Source organism: Brachypodium distachyon, chromosome 1, assembly GCF_000005505.3.
Source record: "Brachypodium distachyon strain Bd21 chromosome 1, Brachypodium_distachyon_v3.0, whole genome shotgun sequence".
NCBI lineage: Eukaryota > Viridiplantae > Streptophyta > Magnoliopsida > Poales > Poaceae > Brachypodium > Brachypodium distachyon.
In genome coordinates, this window is record NC_016131.3 from 13,021,480 (window position 1) to 13,035,999 (window position 14,520).

The following is a 14,520-nucleotide window of genomic DNA, read 5'->3' on the forward strand; positions in this document are numbered from 1 at the left end:
CCAAAATTTCAAAGAAAAGTATGATGTTTTGTCTAACATAAGGAAAGATATGTGTTTGGGGCAAAGTCCAAAGAAAGTTGTGATATTTTGTCAAATTTCTCCTGAAAAATGGAAGTTTTATTGGTCTCAAAGATATATAGGACGATACACCATAGCATATCACACAATCACACTCGACCAAACAAGTACGAATCAGAACTCAATAATTACAATGAAAGAACAAAAAGAACTCTAAGCTTGCTCAATCTGCATACTATCACGCAATCCATTGTCATTAAAAATACCTTTGACCATTTGCACCAGCTTATTGCACGTCATCAATGGCAGTTGACAATCCATCGGTTGAGAAGAGTAGACCAAGTACATAGCCAACATTTGACGGGTTAAGTTTTCTTTTAAAAACAATACCATTTCTGCATAGCCAAATTGTCAACAGAAAGCAATAGCCCCAAACCCGGAGAAGTGCCCTCATTCTCTTTGTTAACGTGTGTGTCTGAGGTGTCAAAACTTATTTCTGTGTCTCTGTCAGCAAGATATACTGGAAACTAGAGACCATCTCTTTTTCCACTGCCCGTTTGCCCTTGCTTGTTGGCGATACCTCTGCCCCGAGTTTATCCCCAGGGTGAATAGGATCCACAATTTGGCTGATATTAAGAGGGCAGCTTAATAACCCATTTAGCATGGATATCATCACATTGGTCTGCTGGAGCATTTGGAGGACTCGCAATGACCATATTTCCAGTAATGTCCAGCCCTCACTTTATAAATGTCGGCGCAGCTTCAGAGAGGAAATGAATCTTGTCTTCCATCGTGCTAAGAGAAAAATTCTTTCGGGCATGAATGACTGGCTTAGAAAACTTTACATAACCTTTGTACATATTCCTTTGCAAATATTTTGCAATAAAATCATAGTAGATCAATTGATCTACTGTCTTTCCCTAAAAAAAAGGTGCAAGACTTCTCTAACCTCTCATGAAGTATCAGTTATTTCGTCAATGAAATGCCTCCCATTATCAAAATAGAAAATCAAGGTATTGCATCACACCGCATAAAAATGTAATTTGAGATACTAAGAACTGCTTAAGTATCGAATGTTCTTCGGGATATTTGCTGGTTAATTTTGAGTAACATAAATTGTAACAACAAACAGGCAACATGCTATTTTATTTCAACACGTCCTTAATTGTCCCTACTTGTGGTGTGGAGCATCATTTTCACGAGGGGTAATTGCACTACTGGCCCAACAACTTCTTGTAAATTATGGGAAAATTAGTCCTAAAAAGTTAAGATGCGGATTGCTTAGAGGTCCAAACCAATCAAGCATTGAAACGTGTCTTGTTTAGTTGGCCTAGACGGTTTGTGTTTCTTTCTGAAAACCCCATGCGGTGATTATTACAAATTAGTCTCATGATCTCTCGTTCCCCTCATCTCAAATCGAGTTCGTACCCCCCATTTCCCCACGGTCAACTAAAATTCCTAACCCTAGAATTCTACCAGCGACGAAGGTCCACTGATCACCCGCGTCGTCGTCGAGGCAAACAGAGAGAAGGGGGAGACGAAGAAGTATGGGGGGCTTTTTGTGAATTTTACGGGCAGCCTCTCTGCCTTTGTACCGGGGACCTGTGTACAAACCGTTCCAGCTCGGAGGGCCTTTTGCAAAATTTCCACGGGCCCAAGGGGACTCCGTAGTTGGGCTAAAGTGCTCATGTATCTCAATGTTTAGGAGTAGTTTTCCCATTATTATAAGAAGTTGGACTTAAATGGTCCTACCTCTCAAGTTGTTGGACCGGTGGTGCAATTACCTTATTTTCATGCCGGAAGGCTGCAAGCCTACAACTGTCAGCCCGGTTGACTTTAGGGTTTGTTTATTTGTGCCATATACAACCCTACAAATGTTGGCAAGATTTGGCTTACCAATTTTTTGGTCAAGGATTCCTTGGTCCTCACTTTGCCAATTACTCCTTGCAATTCTAAATTCTTGTCGTGGTTTCAGTTCACAACAAGAATTTAGGATCGGAGGTATATACGAGATAGATGAGATAGCTAGCTCTTCTCCGTCTCTCTACCTATCTCTACATTCTCTCCTCCTTAAACCCATTCTCTTCTAAAAGAACCTACCCGCCAGCCATTTCCGGCGTACGCCTCCGCCACGCCAACTCCAGCAACCACCGGCGGCACCACGTAGACGCCCCTCCCGCGGACCCCTACCTATGTTCTCCCTCGGCTCGACGGTTCCTAGCCACCAGACCGATGTCGTTTGCTAGAAGCGCCGGCGCTCGACAGAAGACCCCTCCACCCCGTCAACTCGCAGCTCTCTGGATCTCTCCCTTTTATTGGAGTCATGAGCCGCTGCCTTATCTCTCGGGCTCCCCGCTGACCGGAGGATCGATATTGCAGTAGGCTCGGAGCAAGACGGCTTTTCCTAGAACTTTTTTTGGAACTCGAAGAACCGGTCCGGTTATCTTAGAATAACCGTGCTTTATATTAAACAAACAAAGTACCACTAGTACAAACACATGCAGAAACAAATAGACTGACCAGGAGAAGACAATAGTCCAAGAAACAATGCAGAGAAGACTCAAAAAAAAATAAAAAAAATACACATAGTATCTTAGGAGTCTCTGCACACATAAAGCCGTCGCCAAAATCCAGCGATGCCGTGGCGCGCGTTGCAAAGAAGCACAAGCTCCAGCAATGCAAGATCCAGAGCAGCACCGTTGCCAAAGAGACTTTTTGAGCCGATGAGCAAGCCCGCTGCAAACAAGGAGCCACTTATCGATGTTGTACGTCGACTGGAAAACACCTCTTTGCTGAACTGGATCTGGATCCGTCGCATCTCACCAAATAGATCGGAAGAAAGTACTGGATCTGTCACAATCGAACCACAATACCTTCTCCTGACCACCATCTTTTCCTAGCCATTGACGCCGCTACAGAATACAACAAGCACCAGCGAACAAAGAGAGTACCACTAGGACAAACACATGCGTAAACTAATAGACTGGCCAGGAGAAGACAAGACACTACTACAAAACGGTCTATATCTCACGACCCATCAGTAACGGGTCGGGCGTGACCGTGACTGATGAATAACATCAGTGTCGGTTGCGTCCGCGACCGTTACTGATGAATAACATCAGTGTCGGTCGTGGCCGCGACCGTTACTGATGAACAGAGCGGGGTCTGTCAGTCCCCACCTAGCTATACATCAGTGACGGTCACGCGAGGCGACCGCCACTGATGTACCATCATTCCTCGCGAGAGACATCAGTGGCGGTCGCTTAAGAGACGACCGTTACTGATGAGTGATACATCAATAACGGTCGCCCTAACGCGCCCGCCACTGATGCACGGAGCATATCAGTAACGGTCGCTCCCGGCCCGACCGTTACTGATGTGTGGTACATCAGTAACGGGCCGATTTACAGCGACCGTCACTGATGTATCCCCTATTATCAGTAACGGTCGCCCATGTCACGACCGACACGGATGTTAGTCGAGGTTTAAATAGGCTGGGCAGAGCCGCAGCTGGTCGCGTTGCACGTCGTAACGGACCAGCTGCGGCCCCTTCTCCTCCGGCGACGGCGCAGCGCTGCCCAAATCCGCCATGGCCGCCGCCGAGCACAGGTACCCCTTCCTCCCTCTCCCTTCCTCTTCTCTCCCCCGGCCGGCGGCACCCCCCATCTCCATATCCGGCCGCCGGCCTCCGGCGAGCTCCATTTTTGGAGCTCCGGCGGCCGGCCGGCGGTGAGCTCTCCCTCCCTCCCGAAGCTTCCCTATCACTTGCGAGCTCTCTCTCCCTCCCGATCTTTCTTGCCGGCCTCCAATTTCTCTCCGAAGTTCCCAATTTCAAATTTTTGAGCTCCGGCCACGGCCAAAATGCGGCCTCCTCGTCGTCACCCCGAGCTTCCCTCTCCCTTGCGAGCTCCCTTTCCCTCTCGATCTTTCTTGCCGGCCTCCAATTTCTCTCTGAATGTCCCCAATTTCAAATTTTTAGTTAGCCCCTTAACCCCGGTTAATTAACACCTTGATCCCCTTGTTAATTATTAGGCTAACTATTTTGCTTTGTGTTTTCTTGTGTACTGTGTTGTAGATCGAAGGACCGTTCTTGGATGTACGCCACGGAAAGAATCAATGCTCGATGGATAACCGAATGGACGGTCTTTTTTGGAGTCGCGAAAGGTGATATGGAACGAAAATGACTTGTGATGATGTGTTGTCCATGTCGCAAATGTGGAAACACATGCATGATGAAGCCTGAAGATGTTCAGATGCACGTGCTGACATCGGGTTTTGTGGAAGGTTATTCACGCTGGACTTGTCACGGGGAGGATGCGGTTGATGTCGGTAGCGGGAGCGAAGATGATCATGTCCTGCGGTATGATCTGGTGAATGATTCCGAGGAAGAAACAAGGGTCGATGAGGAGGCTAATGTGGAAGGTGAAGGAGCTTCACGTGGCAGGATTGCTGAAATGCTAGATGACCCGTACCTACGGGACCAGCTGGAGGATCCCGAAGATGAGGCAGAGTGTGCTCAGTTCAAAAAATTGTTGGAGGACGCAAACACACCCTTGTATGATGGAGCTGGCGAAAAAAACAACGTGCTCGAAGTAACGCTCGAACTTTTGAGACTGAAGGCAGCATCATGCTGGTCAGACAAGGGCTTCACAGACTTGTTGAGTTATCTTGTTTCGGTTTTTTCACATCCAAACAAGTTGCCCAAGAGCACATACGAGGCGAAGAAGATTATATGCCCGCTTGGATTAGATTGCGTGAAACATCATTCATGTCCAAACGACTGCATGCTATCTATTGGAGAGTACGAGAAGCACGAGAGCTGCCACATATGCGGCATCGAGATACAAGAAGAAAAACGCCATAGCTGGCGAAGACGATGGGGAAGAAGTGACGAAGGGTATTCATTACTAGAAGGAAGTTAGTAACGACGCCCCGCCCGTTACTGATGCTGTTTTTCGACCGTTACTGATAAACCTTTCTGTTGTAGTGAGAGTTCAAGAAATAATGCAGAGAAGACTCCAACAAAATAAAAAAAATACACAAAGTATCTTAAGAGTCTTTACACACATCGGAGACAAAAGACGCCGCTAAAGTGTAGCGATGCCGAGGCGCTGTTCGGAAGAGAAACATATCATCCAACAATTGAGGATCCAAAGCAGCAACATTGCAAAAGAAGCTTTTTGAGCCGATGAATAGGCCCGGTGCAAACAACGAGGCACTTATCGATGTAGTACGAGTGTAGAACACCTCCAGGAATTAGATCTGAATCCATCGCATCTCACAAAATAAATCAGGAGAAATTACTGGATCCATCGGCATCGAACTATAATACCAGCTCCTGGACCACCATATTTTCCTGCCAGTGACGCTGCTGCAGAATACAACATGCACCAGCGACACACGAACAACAAATCTCACCTCCAGCCGCCGGAGCGGTGGGAGAAGGGAGGCGGAAGGCAGATTGCCGGCGTTCACCAGATAGCCAGCGCCCGTCGTTTTCCTCCCGATCGCTCCTTTTTCTGGGAACCGTTGGGCGCTGGCAGACGAGCCCAATTGCCTTTTCTCCGATCCGGTTCGGTTAGATCGACCGCCCACCTTGCTGCAGCGGCGCTATTTTTTGGCTTCCCGCCCACAAACATCCGGATCGTAGACTGGCGCGAAATTTCCCTCGCTTCTTTCGTTTTCAGGCCCTTCCTCCCTCTACGCATCCCTAGACTCCTAGTACTAAGCGGAGGCAGCAACCAGCCAGACTACAGCGCCCCGACTGAGCTTCTCCTCTTCACGAGTTGAGATCCGGCGTACCGTAGCTGGCGTGGGGTCGCTGACACCTGGGGTCCGGATCCATTCGGGGAAGCCTATTAGGTTAGGTTACCAGTTCCGTTACCAAGGCCCTCACCTGCCGCCTGCCGCCGCAGCTCCTCTCCCAGCAAAACGGCCGAGGCGGCGCTCCTCTTAGGGCTTGAAGCTACCGAGGGATCTGCAGCTTTGCTTGATTCGTTCGCCTTCGCGGTGCTTCAGGTACCTCTAGGGTTCTGGATCTATGTTTATTTTCGCATTATTTGCACATCTATTTGTGGGTTGGGACGTTGGGTTGAATGCGCCATAGCTAGGAGAACTCTTGTGTTTTTTGCCTGCTGTTATTCTGGATCGGTCGATAATAGGCTATCAGGGGTATTAGAGGTGCAATTTCTTGAGCAGAGCCAGAGCTTGGTTGAGGAATTTGTGAGTGCTTCAGTATCAACAACGAGTTTCAGGGCTTCACAGCTACATAGATGCGAATCTATGTGCATTTGTTGGTGCTAGATACGGCGTCTGCAGCTTGTTCTATTCATAACAAGCTATTGTAACTCTTCTTGCAATTTTATCTATCTGACTGCTTCTGCACACTAGAAGAAATCTTATATAATTGCTGCAAGCACATGTTCTTATTAGAAGACCAGCTATTCACTTGTACACTATGTTCTAATTTTCATCCTTTTTTCACTTTTCAAGGCCGAGCTTATTTCTGATCTGCTGAAGTTTACATCTCCAATTTTTTTAATGTCCCCAGACATAGATTGATTTTGTAGTGACGGAAGATTTGCATATCCACTTCAAGGTTGTTGTTTTCATTGAATTGGTTTCCTGCTCTTGAAACATGACTTTTTATTTCTAGTGAAGTTATTGGTGTATATATGCAGCATTTACTTGATAATAGCACCTGATTTACTTTGTATTACAGGAAACCTCTGGCATTTGTTTCAATCCGTAGACTGTTACTTGAGCCACAATGTTTGGTGCTGCTCTCAGAAAGCCAGAGCAGAGTCCTAGACGAAGATCTCCAAGGCTCAAGAACATCCGTGTAGCATACGCTGAAGACTGTAAAACTGAGATCGTTTATCTTGAAGAAACTACCTCTGATTCAACCTCAGAACTTAATGTTGCTTCCCTTGGTGGCAATGATGCTGAGCAAGATTTGCATAATGTGACTCTCAAGGATTTAAGAGCCCGGTGTAAAGCTAAGAATCAGAAGGCCCAGAAAATTATTTTTGAAGGACCTGGCAGTATTATGCACCAGACTCAATGTGGGGATCTTGAGAATGAAATACCAAAAGAGGTGGTTGATCTTGATGAGCCCCTTATTGCCTTGAAACAGAAGAAGCAAAAATCATCCCCTAGCAAAGCAAAAAGAAAGATGGATGCACCAACTTCTTCAGATTCTGCAAAAGTAGAAGATACAACATCAAAAAGAGGCGGGACTAATCTTGTACAAGCTCTCTCAGTTGATGCAATATTGCTTGACTCAATGAAATCAAAGCTTGAAAGAAGGGCTACAGATCTAGAGCACTCAGAAATTGCTATCGGTGAGCCACTGGTCCAAACAAAATACAGTTTTCATGTTATAATTTTTCTTTGGTGTCTAAATGTATAATCAACTAACAGAACATCTTGCTTCGGCTTGGTACTTCATTTCTTGAAATAAGGTTTTGAGGTTCCTATTGTTTATTATATTGATAAAAAAATTGGTTCTCTAGTTTCAGATCACAATGAAGAAATTGTCGGGGTGTGTGCCGGAATGGAAAAAACAATTGTTTACAAAATCAAGGTGGAGGATATAGATACTTACCTCCACGAGGAAGCTGGTGTATCTAGTTTCTGCCAAAATAACTCCTTTGAGCATTCATCTGTTGAGATGCACCAGGTGTCAGTAGAGGATGCTGTAAGTGGACAACAGGCTGGTTTCACCCAAGCAACTGAACTTGATGTTTCTGATCATTCATGTGAACCTACTCACAGTGTCGAAGCTTTTTTGGATGACAATGTAGTGCAACACAAGACAATAGATGATATAGCTAGTTCCGATGTGGATAATTCTTCTACTGTTAGTGATGTTTTGTTGTGTTCTCTTAATCAGTCTTGTGAGGAACTTGTAGATAATCATGAATACTGGTATCCAGGAGTTGTTCAAGGTAATACACTAGAAGACTCAAAGACAGTTGAAGATTCTTCTACTGCTAAGTTTAACACTGAGATGTGGTCTAGTTCGGTCGTCATCAGATCCGACTTATGTGGAAGCACACAGAAGAATTGTCCTTCACTTAAGGAGGTTGAGCAGATGCAGGCAGAAGGTCCCTTAGATTCACTACCCTGCCAAGGTGTTAGAATAAAGGATACATTACTGCATATGAATGTTGAACAAGAAGCAACTGACTATAATTTTACTTTTGACAAGACTCTCGACTTGGTTTATACACCCAATTTTGGCACGCAAGATGGACGCCTAGAAAGTATAGTTTTTGATGCTTTGAATAATCATGTGCAGAGGAAGAATTCTGAAACTACAACATTTGTTGGAGTTTCAGATACTGCTGTAACACATGATAACCAACTCTTATTGGCCAATGATATGGTGAGGTCATCAAATGATATGGATCAGTTGAATGGCACATTGAGTGGTGAGATCTCTACACCTTTTAATGATAAAGATTCAAGAGAAGAGTTTGGTTTTCAGCGTAAGTTATTCCAGGCTTGTGATGATGGGGACAAAACTATCCGTTTAACATCAGAAAGCTCCTCTCATCCTGAGGAAACACAGAAAATTCGAGCTGGAGCTTCAAATTCAATTGCAACCTCCCAGGGAACTGATGGACAAACAGAGCTATCAGAATTTGTTGTAGATGAAGAATCAATTGAAGAGCATACCCCGAAAAAACTGTTGTCCAAGCGAAAGGTCTGCAGGCTCATTTAACCACTTCTGAAGCATGTTCTGACTTATTTCTTACATTTTCACTTTTTTTTTCAGATTATGTCACCAACTTCTCAGGAGAAGCTTTGCAATGCTTTGACTGGTATCGATTTGTGTGGAGTCAAAAGGCTGAGTAAGCAATCTTTGCTACCTGTAGTACTCTTATAAGTTTTGCAGTAGTCACTTATTATACTATTTCTTGTTGATATATCCATTCCTTATTTCAGAGAGAAAGATCCATGTTGAAGATTGTGATCAAATTAGACAGACATTACCTCAGACAGCAAATAAGCAAGACCAATCGATTTTAAGCACAGACAGGAGACTTAAGGGTAGAACTTGTGTCTCCTATACAAGCAAAGGAGTTCTCAAGTCAACAGAATCTCAATCCCCTCCACAAACTAGTCGTGCTTGCATGAGAAGTTCACCTGTTCTCTTGGACACTAGGAAAGCTGTTGAGTTTTCGGAGAGGCAAATGCATGACATAGAGAGCATTGCAGCAAATCTTATAAGGAGTTTGAAGCACATGAGAAGTATAGTGGACGGAAGTTTGTCATCAGAAGCACATTCTTTGATTCCTAATTTTAACTCTGCTGAGGTGAGTTGTTACTGAATGGAATATATCCTTGTCATTTTGAAGTCCTAGTTAACTTGCTGCTGTGCTACCAATCGATATGAAAAAAATTAGTATATAAGAATGTTGCTTGATAAAGGTACACCATATATTTGCTCTGGAGCACATAAGGTGCTACTCACATGTCATGTGGAGACAAAAGCGGACATCGTAGAACCAAATGATATCATTTCACGTTGGTCTTTATGCTATCACTTTCTTTTTATTAGCTACGTTTATTTACTCACATAATATTAAGCTAAGCTCCTTCCATTACTATTAGTTTGATGCTAAGATCACATGGTAGTATCTTGTTGTATCGAAGATTACTGTTAATTTAAGTTTGCAGTTCTCATCCGAACCATTTGGTTGGCATGAAAACAATGTACTTTGCATAATAGCTTTAGAAATCATGGTATGTTTGGTTGGTGTGCACGTGCACACACGTCTCTGAAATTTAAGAAAATATTGTGGATTGTGCCTAATTCTCTTCAAGTAGGTTCAACAATGGTATATTGATATATTTAACTATATGGAATGTGTTGGTGCGTTGATGTATCCATGTACTTCTTCACAAGTCTGAAATCTATACAATACACCTACAGATAGATGAAAGATATGGATCAGATCCATCAATGCACGCAGACCAAAGGAAAAATAACCAATACCTGATTTGCCCTTTTCCCAAGTCCCATCTGAAACTTTGCTGGCTTGATATGGTCTAATACTCTAATAAATTAGGAGAAGTCAAAAGCCCACATAATGAAATGAAATGGGTTAAAGTAAAGTTCAAGACCAAAGTAATGATGCCATGTTGTAACAGTCCTCTGCAGGATTTGACCAAAGTGAAAACAAAGTGGAACCACTTTTTCTCTTCTTTTGCTCCCCCCTCTTTTCCGCTGTAACTATTACCTATAATCAATATATGTATGTATGTATGTGTGTGTGTGTGTGTGTGTGTGTGTCTATATATATATATATACATACATACTGTCAGAGCCTCTTCTACAGTTTTCGGTCAAAAAAAAGTGGAACAGAGGTAGTATCATTTTGTAGTGAATTATTTATGGGCGCTAATATATAGGAAGAAAATACACTATACCCAGTACACACTTTAGGGGAAGACTTGAACACAACAAAAAGAAATGAACAATGAAAATAGAGGCAGAGAAGATCATGGCTTCAGCCCAGGTGGAGTAAACCTGCAAATACTGAAAGGTGCTTTAGTGAAATAAGTATAGTTGTCTGGCTTAGCCAATTTTGGTACAAGATAGACCTGATTCTATCAGTTAGAGTAGGGAATCCTAATGCAGGTTTGCTGAGTTAAAATGCTAAATTACACAAACGACAGAAGGATCATATATTTCGCAGTGCTCATTGCATCAAACAATTTTAGCGGGCCTGGTTTTACTTCCACTTGCCATTGTAGTGACTGGAAATAGTTTATAATTTCATCAAGCATGAGTGCCTTGCTGATCACCTAAACTTACAAGAAAATTTGGCCTATATAATTATTAACCATGTGCATGGACACCTGGAACTATATTCTAACATATTCCCTACATGTAATAGCTAGCAAAATCATTTATCTCTTTCCAGCTACTCTTTAGCTTGAAGGGAGTGCTAAAAACCGCTGAAGGTATAGTTGGTGTACGGCCTTCATGATCTTTCATATCTATAGTTAGCAAGAACAATTTTTTTGGAAATGAGCACACTTAGAAAAATAAGTGCAGCAAAAGCAGCAAGATCTAACAATAAGGGGTCAACATATTCATCTCTACATCTGAGTATTTGTATCTGACAGGTTGTGGCAGAATAAAATTAAGACATCTCTCTTGATAAGCAGTAACTGTAAAGGAAGCAAACAAATTAGATAGGTAAGAAAAATGATTATGTATCACTATCAGGTGGATATCCAAAATGGAAAGAAGGCAAGTACTCAGCCAAAAATAATACTCCCTCCGATTTAGTACAAAGTTAGTAAGTATCCAAGACACTTAATATGGATCGGAGGGAGTAACAAATAGCATCAGAAGAATCTAACCACATCGGTAAAAAATAAATGTATGGCAAAGTCATATTATACAAGTCATTCAAGTCCTTTGCTGCATAACACGTTTAATCTGAGAAACACTAATGCTGCTAAAAAAGATTGAAGGTACATAGTATGCATTTTCATTGCTAAAAGGGTACATAAGTGTAAAGCGGGGGAAATCGCTCCGCCGGATAAAAAAATAGCTATTTGCAATCAGTATTATTTCTCTTTAACATCAGGATTAGGTTCTCAAGCAATAATTGATCAAAAGTAATCATCACTCAACCTTGGAATCATCATTCCATAATTTTCTGAACACGCTGTAAACACCAAGATCCAAGCGCAACGAACAAACACATGGACAGAGGAGCATGGGAGGCGGATATGTACGTGGTCGCACTGGTTGCAGCAAGCAAGTGAAGAAGAGGAAATCAATCTGGTTGCAGCCACCGACGCTGCCGTGTCGCCTCAGGTTGGGGAACTCCAGCTTTCCCATCGCTTGACCTGCCATTACCTAGCACTGGGGTGGCTGGCGAGCAAGGGTAGAGAAAGGAAGCGACATAGATGTGTGAGCCAAATTATCATAGGCTACCAAAATTTGGTTACCACCAAATATACCTTGGATATGCCTAATCTGTGGCTGTTTGTCCTATTTGCTAGTAACTTTTATGTGGTAAATAAGTGGTACCTTGTTAGGTCTATCAGAGGTTAAGATACAGTAACATCATAGGAATCACCTCAGATACTATAGGAACTATTTGAAAAAGTTGATCCCTTGATACTTATTAGAGGTTAAGGTCATAGGAACTGCCTTGATACTATCTGGTCTTGTTCAGTTTTGTTCTTTACGAGAAAACGTGAGCACTAGGAGAGCATTTATAATTGTAAGTTTGCTGACGTGCTGATCCTAGCTAATGAAAACGAAGCAACTCTAATTTGCTCCGATACTTGACTGATATGTTATTTTTCTCATTCACAGATCAGAGCAGCATCAGAGGATGCATTAGAAGTGGAAAGAACTACAAGGAAATGGTTGGCGATAATGAACAAAGATTGCAACCGCTTCTGTAAAATATTGGTGTGTCTCTCGGCTTTTGATATCGATTGTTAAGTATGGGAGTTTTTCTGACCTTGTAACTTACACTGGTGTTGTTACTATATTAAATATCATTGACAGACACTAGAAGGGAAGAAGGCTGTTCCTCACTCTGAAGTGCCAAAGAAACGAAGGAAGATAGTATTTGCAGATGAAGCTGGAGGAACACTCTGCCATGTTAAGGTGTTTAATGATGAACAAACCTCTCTTTCTGAATGCCAGATAGAGTTATGAATATCTTTTGCATGGGTTGCATGAAGCAACTTTATCATAATGATATCCTTTCGTGTAAATAAAGGATAAAAAAAGCCGCACTCAATCGGACTGAAATGACTAGAGAATTCTTGTTGAAATGCTGGCAGGAATGTAAGTGTATGGTATATATAACAGCATCTATTTATTCGGGCCAGATTGGTCACATTGTTGCTGTAGCTTAAGTATTATCATTTCCCCTGTATGTTAAGATGAAAGAGTCCGGTATAAAGTTTTGTCTAAACGTGAGCGAAGATGCCAGTTATTGTAATTTGTATTCAACAGCCAACACACTGGAATTTGATTATCTGAACTGTTTATTGAAAGATGGGTTGTTTGAATGCTATTCCATGTATATTTATTGTAATTAATTCTTTTATGACACTACTATCAATATGATGGTAGATAATGATGGGCAGTCGTACTATCGATTTGATGGTAGATAATGCTGGGCAGTCGTACTACAGTATACTAGAAGTGTACTTATAGTGTGTATGTCGTACAAGCGCTATATGAGCCTAGGCATGCGCATAATGCCTTGCGGGGCTACAAGAGGTCTACCAGCCTAGGTGGAATACAACTGGATAAGCCTTATAGGCACTTTTGAAAGTGGGTTTCCGCTTTTGAAAGGGGTCATCAGTCCTACTTGTACACGACAGAGTCCTACTAGGAAAGGCGATACTGTCTTAATAGTCTGTATTTAAAGGAGGCCAAGATCCCACAAGAGAACCAAGTTACATAGAAGCCTTCGATATCCAAAGAAGCCAATTGTGCCTTCAGAATCCCTAGAGATAGCACACCTGCCTAGTTTGACTACCATGGTTGTCGAGTTGCTATCGAACTCATCGGGTTTCTCTTTTGTAATTGCGATTGTACTCTGTGATCCATATTTTATAATCACATCCAATCAAGAGTAGGGCTATTACACATTCCCTGGGAGCTCAAATGTGGGTACTCGAGCGTAGTGATGCTTAGTGTCCTGAGGGTATCACATCCAAGTAATTCGACTACGGCACCTTTGTGAGGCACCGATATCTTATTCTTTGATAGCTGACACCTGATGACCCACAAGTATAGGAGATCATTTTACCTATCTACGATAAGTAAGATTATCAATTTATCGATCCCATGAGATGAGGAGCAAGAACGAATAGGCACGTGGAAATGGTTCGGAATTTGTGTAGGTGTTGATGAGAGAAACAAATCATCCAAAAGGAGCGCCGGCACCCGAGGCTCCAGAAGCTAGCTTTAACGGACCGCAAGCGCTCGTACCAACAGTCGTACCAAGTACTGCCGCCACCCCCTTGTCGAACCAAATAACTTCTGCGAAGGGAATCAAAGCCGAAACAGAACAAAGGGCTCCAGAAACCCTAAAGTGTCCATTGTTCTGTAAAAGGGAGATGCAAGGTTAAGTGATACAAAGTATTTTGCATTACTCAGGGGTGGCATTGCACCCATGACACCCTCGCTCCCTCGGTAAACGTATATGCTGGGTGTCGTCCAATGGTTGTCGATGGCGCATGCAACATTGAGCCTGTCGTCTTATGGTTCTAATCGTATGTATGGTTTGTGCCAACAGTTGCCCTACCAAAATATTGAATATTGGTCAAGAATTTGTTGGCCCTTGGATGGCTAAAATTTTGGCAAGATTTGTGAAGGGGTTGTGAGTTGAATTGGCAAGATTCCTAGGCAACCAAAATTTTTGGTAACCAACCAAACAAACACCAAATGTTCATAGGATACCAAAATTTTGGGAGGGCAAATATAGTCACAAACCAAAC

The 14,520-nt window shown here is 42.8% G+C and overlaps 1 protein-coding gene across 2 annotated transcripts; it reads left to right on the forward strand.

Moving 5' to 3' along the window:
• Positions 1–5,409: 5,409 nt before the first annotated feature.
• On the forward strand, positions 5,410–13,085 carry LOC100832087. 2 transcript variants are annotated; one of them, XM_010235087.3, is made up of 7 exons: positions 5,410–6,036; positions 6,740–7,361; positions 7,539–8,728; positions 8,801–8,876; positions 8,971–9,341; positions 12,371–12,469; positions 12,569–13,085. In XM_010235087.3, exons 2-7 carry the CDS (start codon positions 6,788–6,790, stop codon positions 12,719–12,721), a joined length of 2,463 nt encoding a protein of 820 aa, XP_010233389.1. In that variant the 5' UTR covers positions 5,410–6,036; positions 6,740–6,787; the 3' UTR covers positions 12,722–13,085. The 2 variants fall into 2 exon arrangements, with proteins under 2 accessions (XP_010233389.1, XP_003559730.1); XM_003559682.4 differs by having other exon boundaries at positions 5,411–6,036; positions 7,533–8,728.
• Positions 13,086–14,520: the final 1,435 nt, after the last annotated feature.